Source organism: Gymnoscopelus braueri (assembly GCF_963280865.1).
Source record: "Gymnoscopelus braueri genome assembly, chromosome: 21".
NCBI classification, from domain to species: Eukaryota; Metazoa; Chordata; class Actinopteri; order Myctophiformes; family Myctophidae; genus Gymnoscopelus; species Gymnoscopelus braueri.
In genome coordinates this window covers 22,509,915-22,528,238 of record NC_137623.1, presented here as the reverse complement: position 1 = coordinate 22,528,238, position 18,324 = coordinate 22,509,915, and the positions used below count along the sequence as shown (strand labels likewise).

Here is an 18,324-nt window from a genome sequence, read left to right as displayed (position 1 = left end):
GGAAAACATCAACTTTGCCGTTTCATACATTCCAGCTTAGGAGCCCTGGAGGGCACTGAACGGCACCAGCTGGGTGCAAAGCATTCACTGCTTCTTGATGGATTCAACATGTCACTTAATCCATTAAAACCGGGAAAGCATGTGTCATTTTAGACTTCAGCAGTATATATGTATATATATAGTGTGTGCTTTGTGCCGTGCTACGAGCATGTAGATCTGCTATTTTAGAAAAATCATGAACATTTGTGCAATTTGTAACTAAAACATTTGCTTACGGGGGTCCCTGGAACAAAATATTTTGAGATGGGGGTCGGCGGCCAAATACATATCATTTGGGGGGTCCTCATTTTTGAGCACCACTGATATAGCAACATAAGTATTTCATAAAACCTGTTAGGATTTAGAAGACATTTTGTAGAATCGGCCTCAGGTCTTAATGGGTTAAACTGCACTGAAATACTGTACTGTACTGATACCGACAGGGCCAGAGTTCACACCTGTCCGCCCTGAAGGGTGTTTTCATCTTTTTCTGTTCCCGTCCTTAGATCCTTGTCTGGTTGATGATCTAAGGACAGAGGTTGTAATTTTGTTCCCTTTGTCAAATGTGGGCCTGTAACACTCCTTTGAGACTGTGATTAAGGGGCTCTACAACTAAACTTGACATGACAATGAAGTATGGTCACACGGTAAGGTTAATTATATACCGTTCATGCTGAAACTATATAGAGAGGGAAAACATTAATTACTTATGCGCCAGCTGCAGGGCAACCTTGGCCAAGGGCTCCACACACTGGCCAAACTCAGCAGCATTAGGTGCACTGGCATTACCCAGTAGGTGGCGGGCATAGACCCCCTGATGAAAAAAAGGAGAGAAAGAGAGAGAGAGAGAAAACAGAAGAATGGTCTATAGGGAACAAATGTGACATGAGGTCATTGCATGAATGCACTTCAAGACTGCCTAAGCAACAGCTGCTATCCAAGAATGATGTGCTCATTCTGAATAAAGGGGCGTTCACACTGAGCACTATAAATATAACTATAACTATAACATTCACCATTATATTCTTTATAGTTGTTGTGAACTCTGCCATCCACTTGACTTTGAACGATTTTTAAAGCAAATGTTATTGTTTATAGTTATAGTGCTTAGTGTGAATGGCCCCTAAGAATTGTGTCTGTCTGTGTGATTGTGAAGCAGGTCGTTGCTGAAAAAGGGCTTCCGTGCTCAGCGAACCTCCCCTGGATAAATAAAGGGTAAAAAACACATTTGGAATTTGGAACACAAAGACACATTTGGAATTTAAGAACTATAAGGGCAGTGTATTTCTTTCTACACACATGTACAGTATATATATGGAAGTATTTTTGTTTGATGCTGCCTCTCTGTGATCTAAATTGTTCACCTTTACATATTACTTTAACCAGCACTATCTATATACTGACAAGCTAAAACGTAAATGAAAATGTACAAAGAGACGAGACAAACCTGGGAGATGCCTGCCATCTTGAAGACAGACAGGGCCAGGTAGAAATTCAGCAGCGGTAAAGCGGGTGGGATCCCCCGACAGCGGCAGTAGACGGAGATAAGGTCCTCAGGAGTGGGGATACCTACAGTACACATTCATTGTCCAAATTGGTCAGAGCTTATCCTGACAGAGATCATATAATTATGCAACTATACATTTTAGACCTTGCAGTGAAATTATAGTGTCAAACAAACGAGAGGAGGGCGCACACCAGTATTGGTGAGGTGCTGCTGACCTTGGTAAATAAGTATAAAAGTAAAGAAAGGGCTGCACACTCGTAGCCACGACGCAGGATTTATTTAAATGAAAACCAAAGTTTCGACCTGGAAAGGTCTTCTTCAGGGAATGACAGGGGATTCCCTGAAGAAGACCTTTCCAGGTCGAAAACGTTTGGTTTTCATTTAAATAAATCCTGCATCGTGGCTACGAGTGTGCCGCCTTGTCTTTACTTTTATACAGTGAAATTATAGTGACATTTATTGCATTGCGACATTTATTCTTTACCCTTTTGTTTAAATGCAGGTGACAATCAGCCGTACCTTCTACTCCTTTAAGGCTGCCCATGGTGCTGATGATGCCGAGGCCGCTGGGCCAATAGTGAGGCATGAGACAGTAGGCCAGGTCTGCCAAGGGCTGGCCTGTGGTAGACAGCTCCCAGTCCAACACTGCTATCACACGGGCCTGTGATGACGAGTGAGCGCAAACTGAAGGTCTCCCACACACACACACACACTCATACACACTAGCAGTGGACCCTCTGTCTTCAACAGAGGGTCCGGGACCCCTAGGGGGTCCTCAGAGATACTGCAAGGGGGCCGCCAAATCGTTGTGTGATAGGGATTCTTTTATTTTATTTTTACATTAACCACTTGAGCCCTCGAATCCCTATTCTGGGGGGAACATTAGTAGAAAATAGCCGATCTACAAGATCTCTCGGTGAAGAGGTTTGGTGTAGAGGGAAAAAAGAGCAGACCAAGTATCGAGCCAAAAGGTCATGTTTACAAAGTATTGAGGGTTTAAGTGGTTAAATATCTGAAAACACACATTTAACATGAATTCAATATGTAGTGGGGGGTCCCTGCTTCATCTCTCTCTCTCAGCTAAGGGGTCCTTGACCTGAAAAAAACGTTGAAGACCCCTGCACTAGAGACAAGACTTGGTAGAATTCTCTACCTCTGTTGGATGGAAGATCATATTGTCCACTCTGAAATCCCCATGGACCAGAGTGACCTCATCGTCATTGGATGGCAGGTTGTTCATCAGCCAATCAGAGAGCTTATCCATGGCTGGAATGTCTGTGTGGGCTGCTGCTCGGTACTGCTTTGTCCAGGTTAACACCTTTTAGCACAAAACGACCATTCTCAATGTCACAAGTGCTACTGTACATTACATGTTTGAGCAGGTTACAAGTCTGTATATATGTATGATGTGTTGTATTGCTTCAAACCCAAAACATCATCAAAAGGTGACACAAGTTATTCTGATTCACAATATGAAACACTTAATTACACTCGTTGTCTCACCTGTCTTTTGCAGTAGCCTGGGCCTTTCCCATACGTTTCCAGGTTTAAGGATGCGAGGTCCAGAGAGTGTAGTCTGGCCAATACCGCCACTGCAGCCACATACAGTGCACTCCGCTCTGCGGCCCGCAACCCTGGGAGACGAATATCCCGGAATATACGCCCCTGTACCGCAGAGCATCAGTTATTAACCATATAAACCCTATATACGGCACTTCACTGACACACACACACACTGGTATGTGCATGTTTTTTTTTATTAATTATAATGAATTATAATCATCATCATCATTATTAATAATAATAGACTGTAAGCTGAATTTTGCCTACAATGTGTAAGTTTACCTTCACATGCTCCATCAAATAGAACTCTGTTCCAATGACTGTAGTGTCAGTGCAATGCAGGATGGGCTGGGGCACAGGGAAACCAGCCGAAAACAGGGCCTTCTGTACTCGATACTCCCTGTCCACCTAAACACACAGTAAAATATACCAGCCATCAGTGGTGGAAAAGGTAGTCATATTTTTTACTTAAGTAAAAGTATCAATACTGCAATGTACTCTGTTACAAGTGAAAGTCCGGAATTCAAAATTTAGGTTTTTGGCAAGATACTATTAATCTTCAAGTATTTCTGTAAGACAGTAGGCAAACATAAACATGTATAATACATCATATACACAACACAATACAAGATCCATTCCCGGGCCGGCCGGACCATTATTTCTGCATGTCACTCCCCCACTCTCTCTCTCTCTCTCCCCGTTTCCTGTCTCTCTCCACAGACTATCAAATAAAGGCAGAAAATCCCTAAAAAAGAAAGACACATGCATGACATCCGGCCCCGCCTAGAGTTACAGTTTGTTATATAAAAAAACAACAGCAGATGGAATGGAACAAATGATAATCTGTATAAGTCTTAGTGTCCTCCGCCCCAATGAAAGCATCTGGAACTCAACATGCAAAGGATGTTGAGGATCCAAAACAATGGTCTGTGCCTGTGAGATTTTAATTCATCGTGAAATTGCCCTCCGTCTGCCCGGACGGCTGGCATAGCGGTCCGGCCACCTAGGCTGCTAATGCAGCATGACAGCGTGTTGCAGGTTGCTGCGTGTCACTCCCCATCTCTCTCTCTCTCCATTTCCTGTCAGTCTACTCTACTGTATACTATCAATGCTGGGGGTTCAAGTGGTTAACAAAAGTGCCATTTTAAGTTTTAAGCATATTTTGATTATCGCAATTATTTTTGCCACAATAATCGTGACATGTAAGTTTCATATTGTCCCATCCCTATCTGTGCCTTTGCTTTGAGATAACCCTCACTTCATACAGGTGCTTTTTTGATTGATCTGAATACTATATTAGTCAGAAATGTAAAGAGCATGTGGTACGGTCAGACATTAAAGGTTCTATGACATTCATTTTCACATTTTATATTTTTCATGTTTTTTGGGGGGTTTTATGACCTCAATTACACCAAAAGAACTTTGAACATTCAGTGGATTTTCCTGTGGTCTGGGGTTTTCTGAATAATTAGGCTGAAAAGTAATCTGAGCTTGGCCCTTCGGCAGTGAAGTCACAGCCCATTAATCCCGCCCACTCTTCTCCTAGCCCCTATCCTTTCCTTTCCTTTTGGGGGGGGGGGGGGGGGGGGGGGGCGGAGCAGAGGCGATGATTAACAGACAAAATCCCTCAACAGCGACACCCGCAGGCAAAGATTTATTTTTTCATTGCAGTTGAAAAGGCTTTAGAAATGTGAGAGAAAAACACCTGCCATGGATCAATGGAGCGGATTTTTTTGTTAAAACTTTGTATACACGTTTGAAGGACCATGACAAAGACTTTTAATGTGTGGTAAAACTGAACGTCATGAAACTTTTAAGGCTAAAAGGATAACACCAAAAAAGTCCTGGGGACTTGTTTCTATTGTGGTCCTTGAGGTTATTATTATGAGGCAATCCAGTAATCTTGCTTGGCCCTTCCCCCCCCCCCCCCCAGTTTGTTCCAGTTTTTCAGACTAAAACTGCCAAAACAGGAAATCATATTAAAAATTCAGACAGACCCAATAAATCAGTTTATGTTTATGTTATGTCATGTACCACATTGAAACTCAATAAAACAGTTTGTTTATGTTATGTCATGTCCACATTGAAACTTCCTTTCCTTTTTTACAGCATTAGTATTTTCATCAAATAAGCTTTAGGACAGTGCCCAAATACTGGCATATCCTTTATTGCACTTGGTGCAAGGGGGAAATCAATAAACATTAAGCCACATTTATTTGTAGGAAAGACTGGTCACACCAGTTAACAATCATTTATGTGGAGGAAAGACTTAATTGGTCACACATTACTCCAACTATGAAGTGTCCGGATGTGACAGTTCTCTGTATACAGTAGTACAGTATGTATGATAGTATGTTATATTCACTCTTAGGTTCTGGTTATAGTTTGTGTATTTGCTTTGTATTCATTTCTCCTTCTCATTGGTTCCTATCCACAAGTCTCCTAGGGCATTGTGCGCATCACTTCCTGTCGATTTGATCCCTGATAGGGTGCATCCACACATAAGATGCAAGTTGACGCTAGTTGTCGCAAGCCCTTGTTTCGGGTTTCGGCCATTTCTGGCCGTTACTCAAGGAAGAGCGGAACCCGGATATGCGCTTCAGACGCGCATCGGGACGGTCTTTCCGTTTTTTCCCATAACATGGGAGTGAATGGGACTTCCGATGACTTGCATCTTATGTGTGGATGCACCCATACCTGGCGTGCACCTGTAGCCTGGGATCCAGCCTGATTCACTACGTTCGCATCGAAGTGAGAAAGAAACGTAGTGAATCAGGCTGGATCCCATGCTAGTGCACCTGGGCCCGGGTGGCGGTGCCCACGCCCTATAAAAGCCTGTCTCCCCAGTCTTCTCTACCCTTCAGTTCTTTGACTTTTGCACCTCACCAAACCTGCACCTCCTTATTCAACATTTATGTTAACCCATGCAACACACACACACACACACACACACACACACACACACACACACACACACACACACACACACACACACACACACACACACACACACACACACACACACACACACACACACACACACACACACACACACACACACACACACACACACACACACACACACTACACAATCCACTCATTACACACATTACACTACTAACTTTACTGATTTCCACACCTCATCTGTTTATTCCTGATCAGTTCGTTACTTTTGATTATTTGATAAATACTACTTTCTTTGTAAACTGCGTCTCCCCTATATTTTTTCTATGTTCCCTGGTCCCCTTAGGCCAGGGTCATAACATTATCTCTCTTTCCCAGGTGTTTCGCCCAGGTGGCCGTGGTTTTGAGGTTAGGTTTAGGCATACTTTCTGTGAGGTTATGGTCATAGTGTGTGTGTGGTTACTACTAGGGTTAGGGTTAGGTTTAGGCATAGTTTTTGTACACCAAAGAAAGAGGGAGTCCCATCAAGCGTCAACTATCAACTTTACAAATATAGGAAACGTCTCCCCCTACTGGGTATTACACAACACCACACACTGTCAACCAGATACTGTGATAATAACATGATCTTTGGCCTAGTTTCTGCATTTGTAAAACAAACAACAACAACAACAACAACAACAACAACAAAACATATAGTAAAACCATACAACGATGGGGGATCTTTAGAATGGTGTCGTAGCTTTCACAGAACCGTACGAATAAATACCATACCTTGTGAGCACCTGGCAGCAGCATCCCCGGAGGTTTCTTCCTAAGGACATAGCTCTCAGATGGTGTTTGGATCAGAAAGGTGGGGTTGGACTGGCCAACACTGTGGAAAGAGTCAAGACACCATGAAAGCAGTCTCATTGTGCTGTCAAATCAACATGATTCTTGACATTTTCAAAATAGTGTTTGCACTTTCTACCTTTTTGGCCCGTACATCTACATAAACGTTCAGATTTCAAATATAAAGTGCTGACCGCATGGCCACGGATTTTACAATTTTGTACGGTCCATCAGAAGTACCCGTATCTTCTGTATTGTTCAATAAAAAGCATTTTTATCCTATTGGTGGCCATTTTCTCATAGAGTTATAATGTATCAGAGTGTAATACACCTCCCAACCGATAGGGTCAAGTAGTTGAAAGCCATACGGAGAACATGGCCACCGATCGGATTAAAATGCATTTTATTTAACAATACGGAAGATACGGGTACTTCTGAGGGCCCGTACATAATTGTAACATTTGTGGCCATAGGGCATATTTAAAAACTGAACGTTTATGTAGATGTACAGACCAAAAAGGGAGAAGTGCAAACACTATTTTGAAAATCAGCCAAGACGGTCATGACAGATGACCGTCTTATGATCCAAGGCTGATCCCAAGGCACAATTGTTGTGCTGCACTGCTACAGATCAACATGATTCTTGACATTTCTTGCAGGGTTTTAGCTCGATAGATAGATAGATAGATAGTTTAGTTACAGAAGAGAAGCAGTGGAATGAAAATAAATAATACCAACCTGTACTGTCTGACAGTTAGTGCATCACTGTTTGAAACCTTGGACTTGAGGGATAAATAGCTGTGAAGTTTGACCACGTCAAACCTGTGCTCGTCCCGTACAGGAGTTGTTCCGTCGTCATCCATGTTTGTTTCACTGTGGATCAATTATTAACAGATGCATCATCATGCATTGTTTAGCAGATCTTTGATAGTGTGGATTTAGACCTAGACTAGTCAGAGTTGACGCGAGGTTAGCTGGGAGTCGGACCGCTTTAACGGTGCACACACGCAGTGCTGGGAAAAGTACGCAATTTTGTTTACTTATTAAAGTAAAAGTATCAATACTGCAATGTAGGGTTAGGGTTAGTACAAATAGACAAGTATTATTATTATACTTAATTTAGTACATAAGTAAAAGTACTCATTATGCAGAAATGTCCCATTTCACAAGTTTTCAAATGTAGGCCTATACACAAATATTTTGAAAATAGCAGATCTACAAGCTCACAATGCGTCGCATTGCGAGCTTGTATATCTATTATTTTCAAATGGCCAAAATGTATATAGGCCTGAAGTGGTTAATGTATGTTTTGTAAGTAATAATAATCGAAATCTACAAAGTAACTAGTAAGTAACTAAAGTTTACAAATAATTGTAGTGGAGTAAAAAGCACAATATTTGCCTCTGAGATGTACAGTAGTGGAGTAGAAGTAAAGTTAAAAAGTACTGAAAATAGGAAATGCTCCAGCTCCAGTAAAGTTAAAGTACCTCAAAATTGTACTTAAGTACAGTAATTAACTTGAGTACATGTACTAGTTACTTTCCACCACTGCGGCTTGCAACTATGCATGCAACTGTACAAACCAGTCCGGAACGCTTCTAGTTTAACAGTCACGGTTGCTCTGCGGACTTTGTTTACGGTGACACACAGCTCTGACAGCTGATCAGAGTTGTGTATACGTGTACTTTGTGTCTCTGTACACCCGTCGTTCAGTCTCTTCTTTGTCACATATCTAGGTGTTTGTATATATATATATATATATTTGTTTTTATAGGACAGTGACAGGGCTTAAAGGAGTGAAGTGATGGCCACTGTGGAGGAGCTGAAGCTGCGGGTGAGAGAGCTGGAGAATGAGCTGATCAAGTGTAAGCAGAGACGAGGTGGTGGCTCCATGGTGGAGCCTGACCATCACAACCCACACAGACAGAAGATAGACAAGATGAGTGCTGAGGTCGTAGATTCTAATCCATACAGGTAATATCTATATATATATATATATAGATATGTGATGTTTCTGTTGGTTTAGTTTAATGTCATCATGTTTGTGGTGGAGAGTGGGGTGGGTGGTGGTCACTCACTGGTCACGCCCATAGCAACGTTACTCAGGCCCTACAGAAATGCCATATGTCATCAGAAAATCCAGTGGTGGAAGAAGTACTCACATATTTTACCTAAGTAAAAGTGGCAATACCACAATATAGAAATAGTCTGTTACAAGTAAAAGGCTTGTGTTCAAAATGTTACTTGAGTAATAGTACAAAAGTATTGGCATCAAAATATACTTTGTTTGAAATTAGCAGATTGCAATGAGTTGTGAGCTTGTAGATAGGTTATTTTCAAATAGCCTTGATATAAAATAGGGCTGAAGTGGTTAATGCATGTTTTATAATGTAATAATTAATATCTGCAAAGTAACTAGTAACTCAAGTTTTCAAATACATTTTGTTGAGTAAAAAGTACAATATTGCCTCTGAGATGTAGCGGAGTAGAAGTAAAAGTACTGAAAATGGAAAATACTCCAGTAAAGTAAAAGAAATCCTCAAATTTGTATTTAAGTACAGTACTTGAGTACATGTACTTAGTTACCTTCCACCACTGATACAAACCAAACACTAAAACCAATGTTGTTTGTCTCCCACACAGTCGTCTAATGGCTTTAAAGAGAATGGGTATAGTGGACGATTATGAGGTATGTTATGATGTCAGGTTGGCAGTGCTATTCTTTTCATTCAAAGTTGTTCAATGTTGCCTAGTATACAATTCCCCCACTCATCTCTTTCAAAATGTGATGATAACAGAAAATCCGGACATACACGGTAGCTGTGGTCGGGGTTGGAGGAGTGGGTAGTGTGACAGCTGAAATGCTCACAAGATGTGGCATTGGTAAGGTAATACAACCATTCCCATTGCTTCTTCTGCATCATATCATAGACTTTCACCTTGTGCTTATAAAATAAAACCTAACCAACCTAGCCTCATCATCCGTATTGGTTTTATGTCCTCACACAGCTGCTCCTCTTTGACTACGACAAAGTGGAGCTGGCCAATATGAACCGGCTGTTTTTCCAGCCCCACCAGGCGGGCCTCAGTAAAGTGGAAGCAGCGGAACACACACTCAGGTAAACTCGCTATGAGCTTGTATATCTGCTATTTTGTAATAGCCAAAATATAAAATATGGCTAAAATCTAAAGTGACACTTTCCCGGGTTTTAATGGGTTATTCCTAATGTTTGTCGTACGACTGTGTCGCCTGCCGAAAACGACCAACACATTCTTGCCGAGCGACACGTTCATGCAACAAAGTACACAATTTTACCGCTGTGCTTTCCTCATTTCATTCTGTTGTCGACATCTTGTTATTCCTCAATTTTACCCACCAGAAACATCAATCCCGACGTGACGTTTGAGACCCACAACTACAACATTACCACCATGGATAACTTTACACATTTCATGGATCGCATCAGGTAGGGTTTCGCCGGTGAAACTTTCGTCTCTTTTTCATTCCTTGGACACTGTGCTTTCATGGTTAATTATTATTATCCTGTGTGTTCTCTCTCTCTCAGCCATGGAGGCCTGGAGGAAGGGAGGCCTGTGGATTTGATCCTGTGCTGCGTGGATAACTTTGAGGCCCGGATGGCCATCAATGCGGTCAGTGCCGTTACATGGCTGTCTTTACACCTCTAGGCTTTACACTGTGTGCCGCATGTTTTTCTTATTGTCTCTGTCGGGTGGAAACCTCATTATGTGCAAAACGGTTACTTTTCGGGATTCAAATTCAAAAGTAGCAGATTGACAAGCTCAAAACAAGCTGCTACTTTTGATGCTTTTGTGTGACACTGTAGTATGATCAAGTAGGGCGTTAATTTACGAAAAAAAAACACAAAAAGTTAGAATATGGAGATAAGAGGTTTCTGGCCGACAGCAACGCTATAACATGTGTGTGATGATGAAGTGAATTAAATGTTGGTGGTGTGAATGCATTTCTCACAGGCCTGTAACGAGCTAGATCAGATATGGATGGAGTCTGGTGTGAGCGAGAACGCCGTGTCGGGACACATCCAGCTCATTATCCCCGGAGAGACCGCCTGCTTTGCTGTACGTCCAAAGCACTTAAGCACTTCAGAAATTGTGAAAATAGCTGATCCAACAAGCATTGGGAGCAAACTTGTAGATCGGCTGTTATTGAAAATGTTTGAAATCTTTGCCTATGATGACATGCCCAAATTAGAGATGCCAGGTTGAACATTTTTAAGATAACTTTAAAAAACACATTTTGTTTTATATTTTACCTACTTCTCTGTGCACAATTGTGTCTATCACCATGAAATACAAAATATAATCGTCACAGCATCATAACAAGTGAGATATAATGATGTTGTCTTTCTGACAGTGTGCTCCTCCACTGGTGGTAGCCGCCAACATAGATGAGAAGACATTGAAGAGGGACGGGGTGTGTGCTGCCAGCTTGCCCACCACCATGGGTGTGGTTGCAGGCCTCCTGGTACAAAATGTCCTCAAGTAAGATCTCATTTATAACAAACGGGGCAGGTATCAAAACACTATACAGTATATATACTATATGTAGTTAAGTAAGGTAAGGTTCTTCTCACTGTGTGCACAAAGTAAATTGTTATGTCAACATAAACGTTTTGTGTCCCGTAGGTACCTGTTAAAATTCGGCACCGTCAGCTACTATCTTGGCTACAACGCAATGCAGGACTTCTTTCCCACCATGACCATGAAGCCCAACCCCCAGTGTGATGAGCGATACTGCAGGAGACAGCAGGAGGAGTACAAGGTGTGTTTATGTGCGAGCCTCTGTGTTCTGAATGCTCACAAAGATGGGGGGGGGTGTGCTGGGCTGTATTTCTCTGCATGTTGTCTTTTTTTCAGCCCATCTCAAACTATAGTCTAGTTCAGCGGTTCTCAAGCTATGGGTCGCGACCCAAAGTGGGTTCGCGGGAAGGTGCCGCGGGGGTCGCATATTGGCAATCAAAAATAGAAGATTTTTTTTTTTATCCAAAAATTGTTTACATGAAGAGGACGGCCACTACACTCATACATTCACACTCACACACACAGCTGACAGCTCCGCCTCCAATACAGCAGCACAAGAAAACACACACATTCACACAAGGCACGCCCTTGCATGCAGAGGCACACAAACTGATTTGAACTGTTCATAAACAATTCACTTAGGACCTATGTTCAATATGAGCGGGTGGTACAAACACATGGACCACGGGTCCTTTTCGTTCCATCTGTACCCTCGCGGGGCAGCTGATGGGGTCGCCAAAACAATTCCCTCATTATATGGGGTCGTGGTATAGAAAAAAGAACCCCTGGTCTAGTTTATCCTTTGCCGTACGACCACGTCTGTCACTCGATTAAAATAACTGATTTATTTTGTCCCCAGAGGAAAGAGGCAGAGCGGCCCAAGGTGGAAGTTGTGGTGGTGGAAGAAGAAGAGGTTATACATGAGGACAATAATTGGGGTGAGCAATGGAGCAGAAGTGTAAAATGGTTGACGTACTGTTACGTCTGCATTAGTAATGGTGACGAATCCATTATTTTGCATGCCCACGTAAAAGCTTGGCCGCCTTGTTTCTGAGCAGGTATAGAGCTGGTATCAGAGGTGACTGATGAGGAACTGCAGGCCGCCTCTGGTCCCGTCCCCGACCTCCCAGAGGGCATCACTGTAGCCTACACCATTCCAGACAAGGTCAGTGCCCTCTATGTAAGAATAGTGAAAATCGACTGTGTAAAGCCTAATTTATGCTTTGCAACTGGTATAGCCCTAAATATCAGATTTTATGACGTGCTAAATCCTCTATTTACTAGACCACTTTTTGCAATTTATTCATCACCAACCACTCTCTGCCATGACTGGAATTCATTCTATTTGTCTGAACCAGGATGCAGCAGATGTAGAGACAGTGGAGGAGACGGAACAAAGTCTGGAGGAGTTGATGGCTCAGATGAGGAAGATGTAGGCGTGGTAAAGATGCCATGTCTGCTGCCATCGTCATCATCCTCAACTGTAAATGCATCGCCAACCTCAGACAGTGATCGAATAACCCATCTAATCCAATGCTTATTGAGAAGTTCAAGTTGGCATCTTCTTCACAAAGGTTCCATACGAATGGGGGTGTATCTCAAACGCGAACGCAAAGCAAGTTCTGAACCAGGTGTCAACCCGGAATGAGTGCTTTCTTCATACCGGCTGAAGAAGGGAATGCATGAGAAGTGCAGCCACTGCATTTCAAACAAACAAAATCTCCTGAATTGCTGTATGTTAACGGTTCTGTGTAATTTGTTAATTGAAAAGAATGATTACAGTATTCTGCTCCCGGGATGTGAATGGTGAACAAGGTTTCAGTCCATTCAAGTATCCTGTCATTGCCCTGTCATTCACTCAGCTTTGCAAAACTCATCTCTTAACAGTACTGACAATGTACACTTTGGTTTCAATAAAAGTATTTATTAGACAGAATATGGGCTTCATGATTTTCTTTGTGCTGTACATTTTCTTACAGTTTTCATTACATTAATTCCTCATAAAACATTATGCACTAAAGTTTGTATACAGTACACAAATACGATTAAATTCAACCTTCAAAATGTTAAACAAATTAGACCCTTCCTGACAGTCGGTGCTGCCAGATCGTATCTTCACTGTATGATCCTATCACACATTGAATACTGTTTTACAAACTGGTCTTGCACAGGCGTGACGATTCTCAAACCCATTGAACAGCTCTACAAGAGTGCGCTCAAAGTGTTTGACAGGAAGCCTCACTCATATCATCATTGTAACATCCTCCGGAGGCTCATTTTTTTTTTTTAGCTTTGATAACTTAAAAATGTTGGGGTCATATACAAGACCTTACATGGTCTGTGTATTATTATTATTATTATATTACTGAAATAGAGTGTGACCATGAATCATAATTGTTTCACAATTACCCATGTGATATGTTATGTCATTGTCACTGTTAACACTATAGTTCATATTGTTGTTAGTGTTAGATGTTTGATAATATATTACAGATTTTTTTTAATATTATAAAAAATGTCTGACACATATATTGTAACGGCAGAGAAATGCAGCGCCCTGCGCCGGATGCGAACCTTCGCCCCACGCAGGGGCGTCACAGGGGGGGTGTAAGTGGGACTGAGTTACTAGGGCCCCCCCCCCCAAAAAAAAAAAGTATTTTTGGGGTATTTTTTAAAGAAAAAAAATCGTAGGGGGGCCCACAGTGAATCTTTGTCCCCAGGGCCCAGAATTTGGTGCTACGCCCCTGGCCCCCACGGCTCACTAGTCCGGCCATACCATTGTATGGGGTGTATTCTAAATGAGAGAGCATACCATAAATACATAAATAAACATACAATACATACATACATATCTTTAACCCACACAAGTATTTAAAAGTCTCCATGAACTACCCAATATTATAACTTCAAACTACAACATAAATTAGCAAGTACAAAAGCACATCATCTCTATCGCACCCATACATACATTTCTATACAAAATACAATGTGCAAATGAATAAAGTGCAAATATTCTGTGCAAATACGATTCAATAAATAAGGATTAAATGACATGGGCAAACATAGGTAACAGAGGACCTCTCTCTGTTACAGTAATATTGTGTGTGTGTGTGTGTGTGTGTGTGTGTGTGTGTGTGTGTGTGTGTGTGTGTGTGTGCGTGTGCGTGCGTGTGCGTGTGTGTGTGTGTGCATGTCTGTTTCTCAATAGGAACTGTATTGGCCAAAGGTTTACCATAGCAGAGCAGCGTGTCGTGGTGGCCTTGACCTTGCTCAGGTTCCGCCTGACCCCGGGCGTGAACCCTGACCTCGGGGCGGCTTCAGGAGGAGCTCGGCGTCTGCCTCAGGTGGTCCTGCGTGCTGAAGGAGGCCTCTGGCTGCAGCTGGAGTCTCTGACCCCTCCCGACCAGGATGGACCACATGAATGACCTCTGACCCCTCCCAACCAGGATGGACCACATGAATGACCAAGCATACCTTCAATAATACAGACAGGGGTAAAATCATTGGTGGACAGTAAACAGTAAAAGTACTATCTACTGTACTGAGTACTGTACTTAAGTACATTTTTTGGAGTATCTGTACTGTACTTGAGCTTGTACTAGTTTCATCGTTATTGATATTTTTGGTAATTTGTACTTTTGAATACATAGTATTTTTTGAAAGCAAGTACCCCAGTACTCTAACTCAAGTAAAAATTTGACTGAGCAGCTTTTATTTGGAGTAATATTGTACAATGTTTATTAAGGTAATAAACGTGTAAAGTTCGGCCAAAAACCCAATGGAGCTTAATTGCTTCTGCAACCAGCAGCGGTGAAACAGCGAGACTACAGGCCATTCATATGAACTGTCACACTTCCTATATAGCCTCAATTTACAAGCCGGATGCTAGCCCCTTGGTTTGAACTGGGGACCCCTCACCCTGACAAGCACTCTGAAGTAGGAATTACATTTAGTTTGACTCGGTTCCACAAAAAACATGTGTAAATAGCCGAACTACAAGCTCACAACGCCTTGCACTGCGAGACGTTGATGAGCTTGCAGAACGGCAATTTTTTTTACAATATTTGCCTCTTTCTTACGTATACTATTTGACAATTTGGCCACTTTTGTATTGAAAAGGTCTTAAAAGTCCTTGTTTTATGTGTTGTTTTCTTTTGTTGTTTGCTTTGTAAAGCACTTTGTAACACAGTTTTGAAAGGTGCTATATAAATAAAGTTGTATTATTATTATTAAAAGTCCTTAAATTGTGCAGATACCCTGTATACCCTGCATGTTGGTTTGTTGACTGTTGAGTGAGAAAACATTGTTGCACATTAACCTAATCATCTGGGGACCCCCCCAAAAAAGATATTTGGGGACCCCCCTGGTTCGGGAACCATTGGTCTAGGGGTTAGAATCTACTGTGGCGCTACTGTAGGTTGGTAAACCCTCCCTGGTCGTGGAATTCACATTTCATCTTCATTCAGAAAGAAAACGAAATGTGAATTCCGTGATCGGGAGGGTCGCGGGTTTCTTTTTCTCTCTCAAGTGTAGAGAGAAAAAGAAAAGTGCAGACCAAGTACAGAGCCAACTCAGGTCAAGTATAGAGGCTTTATGTGGTTACATCCGATGCTGGAAAAATGTGCTTATTTTCGCCAAATGTATCAGCTACACCTTCCTCAGGAGGAACCCAAATGTTTGGCTGCAACATGTTGAATAAATAAACATTTTATTTTCCTGAGTGCAGGTCTTTAACTTTCGATCAAGTCGATCAAATATTCCTTATAGGTCAGATGAGCTTTCTGCTCTAATCCATATGTTTACTGGTTGGTTTTAGTCCTCTCTGTCAGCTGGTGACTCCATGTGTATCACAGGAGACATGTGGTTGATTGAATAAAGCTTGATTGATTGTTTAGTTTATTCAAAGAATAATCAACTCCACGAGGATAACACAATAAAGTCCACGCCGTGACACGTTGTGAGCTTACAGATCTGCTATTTTTGGTGAAGACATTTGGTGTACTGTAGAGGGGGGAAAAAAGAGCAGACCAAGCCAAGGCCAAGTTTACCAAGTATTGAGGGTTTGTACATTGTGCATTGTCAATAAATAAATCACACCCAGTGTGAGTGAGCGGTGCCTACTCTGTTTGATGAGTGTGTGCTGTCATTCAGTTGGTACAAATCTATTTGATGTGTGGGCGCTGGCATTCAGACTGGTATTGAGGCGGTACTAAAAGAGTATCTGTATTTTTTTATCGACTTTTAAGTATTTATACTCATTTTAACCATGTTTAAGTATTTTAACTCATTTGAAGTACTACTGAGTATTTTTACTCAATTTAAGTACTCTTAAGTATTGTTACTCAATGTATTTACTTGAAGGTATTTTTAATCGCTTTGTTAACTTTAATGTATTTTTCACTCATTTTTACAACTTTAAGTATTTTTACTCTTTTTATCAACTTTTAAGTATTTTTACTGTTTTTATCAACTTTTAAGTATTTTTACTATTTTTTCAACTTTTAAGTATTTTTACTCATTTTGAGTACTTTTAAGTATTTTTACTCAATTTAAGTACTCTGAAGTATTTTTACTCAAGGTATTTACTTTTAAATATTTGTACTCACTTTATTTACTTTTAATAATTTTTACTCACATTGTAGATCGGTCGTTTTAGTGTGTGTGTGTGTGTGTGTGTGTGTGTGTGTGTGTGTGTGTGTGTGTGTGTGTGTGTGTGTGTGTGTGTGCACACGTGCGGGCCAGTCTGTATGTGTGTGCATGTCTTTAAGTGGTGCATGTGTTGCAAAGGTGTGCCTCACAGGACTGCATGTTCTGTGTGTGTGTGTGTGTGTGTGTGTGTGTGTGTGTGTGTGTGTGTGTGTGTGTGTGTGTGTGTGTGTGTGTGTGTGTGTGTGTGTGCGTGTGTGTGTGAAAGAAAGAAAGAAAGAAAGAAAGAAAGAAAGAAAGAAAGAAAGAAAGAAAGAAAGAAAGAATCACACCCTGTGTGCAGTGGGCGGTGTCTTCCTAGCTAACCACAATACTGAATGGAGTCAACCAATATATATGTTTTGATCTGAAAGAGCCACTTAGTGTCAGCATGTGTCTTGCTAGCTAATCACAATACTGAATGGAGTCGATCAATCATGTACAAAAGATAAATACATTTATCTTTTGTAAAACACACTTTATGATGGACAAAACCATAACTTAAAAAAAACAATATTAAACCTTAAAAGTTCATTCCTTCTTTCTTGTCACAGAGAAAGAACAGAACCCAAGCAGCAGAGAAGACGACTCATCCATTATTATGGCTGTAGTTACACTGTTGTGGTCAGACCTGGTGGAGATGGAGGAGCGCAGGGAAGAGGAGTGGAGGATCAAGGAGGATGAGTGGGAGGCCATTCAGAAAGAGAAGGAGGAGAAGATGGAGGCATTGGAGTCTCTTAAGGCTGACTTCTTTTCTCTCCGGAAGGTGGAGAAGGAGACTCTGCTGCAAGAGACTCTGGTGGATGAATGGGAGGCCATTGAGGAAGAGAAGGTGGAGATGGAGGAATGGGAGGAGTCTGCTTTGGCAAAACTCTATTCCCTCATGTGAGATCTCAAGACCCTGCACCCCCCCCCCCCACCCCCCAACGGTCCTTTTAAGGACCACCTTCCTCTCCTTTTGCTGTGACCTTGCCGTGGTGGAGAGGCTTAGTGATTCAGTGACCCTGGGTCCTATGCTGGTGGCGGTTGACCATGATAGGTTTAACCACACCGGTTTGGTCACAGGAGAGAGATCAAACTAACAACAGCATAATCTCTCTGAAGTGAAGTGGAGAGGGGGATAGGATTGCCCAGGGCTCCCTGGGCTTCCAGCCCCCACCCCTCAAACCTTTTCATGTCAATGTCCGCCAAGTTGTATATTTATTTGGTTTGGACATCGATTCCCCATTGCACCC

The 18,324-nt window shown here is 41.8% G+C and overlaps 2 protein-coding genes across 2 annotated transcripts in view; one reads left to right on the top strand and one right to left on the bottom strand.

Moving 5' to 3' along the window:
- The window catches only part of acad11 (acyl-CoA dehydrogenase family, member 11), a 40,729-nt gene extending 32,921 nt beyond the window's left edge, over window positions 1–7,808 (bottom strand). Inside the window, exons 1-8 of the mRNA XM_080417921.1 lie at window positions 7,583–7,808; window positions 6,788–6,887; window positions 3,392–3,517; window positions 3,050–3,211; window positions 2,700–2,864; window positions 2,066–2,207; window positions 1,487–1,608; window positions 747–853 (exon numbers count right to left, since the gene is read on the bottom strand). Of these exons, the coding sequence (XP_080274047.1) occupies window positions 747–853; window positions 1,487–1,608; window positions 2,066–2,207; window positions 2,700–2,864; window positions 3,050–3,211; window positions 3,392–3,517; window positions 6,788–6,887; window positions 7,583–7,707 (1,049 nt within the window). The 5' untranslated portion in view covers window positions 7,708–7,808. The remainder of the gene's footprint in view (window positions 1–746; window positions 854–1,486; window positions 1,609–2,065; window positions 2,208–2,699; window positions 2,865–3,049; window positions 3,212–3,391; window positions 3,518–6,787; window positions 6,888–7,582) is intronic.
- A 689-nt stretch (window positions 7,809–8,497) lies between these two features.
- Window positions 8,498–13,340, top strand: uba5 (ubiquitin-like modifier activating enzyme 5). Its single transcript, XM_080417266.1, has 12 exons — window positions 8,498–8,818; window positions 9,488–9,533; window positions 9,643–9,732; window positions 9,854–9,963; window positions 10,225–10,311; window positions 10,411–10,495; window positions 10,838–10,942; window positions 11,238–11,365; window positions 11,510–11,645; window positions 12,264–12,342; window positions 12,463–12,569; window positions 12,763–13,340. Exons 1-12 carry the CDS (start codon window positions 8,649–8,651, stop codon window positions 12,838–12,840), a joined length of 1,221 nt encoding a protein of 406 aa, XP_080273392.1. The 5' UTR covers window positions 8,498–8,648; the 3' UTR covers window positions 12,841–13,340.
- Window positions 13,341–18,324: the final 4,984 nt, after the last annotated feature.

Excerpts from the sequence above, each read along its gene's own strand:
- uba5 (XM_080417266.1), top strand. The coding sequence starts at position 8,649 with ATGGCCACTGTGGAGGAGCTGAAGCTGCGGGTGAGAGAGCTGGAGAAT. Across the intron at positions 8,819-9,487 it reads GTAGATTCTAATCCATACAG|TCGTCTAATGGCTTTAAAGA; the intron begins GTAATATCTATA and ends TCTCCCACACAG. Across the intron at positions 12,570-12,762 it reads CCTACACCATTCCAGACAAG|GATGCAGCAGATGTAGAGAC; the intron begins GTCAGTGCCCTC and ends TGTCTGAACCAG.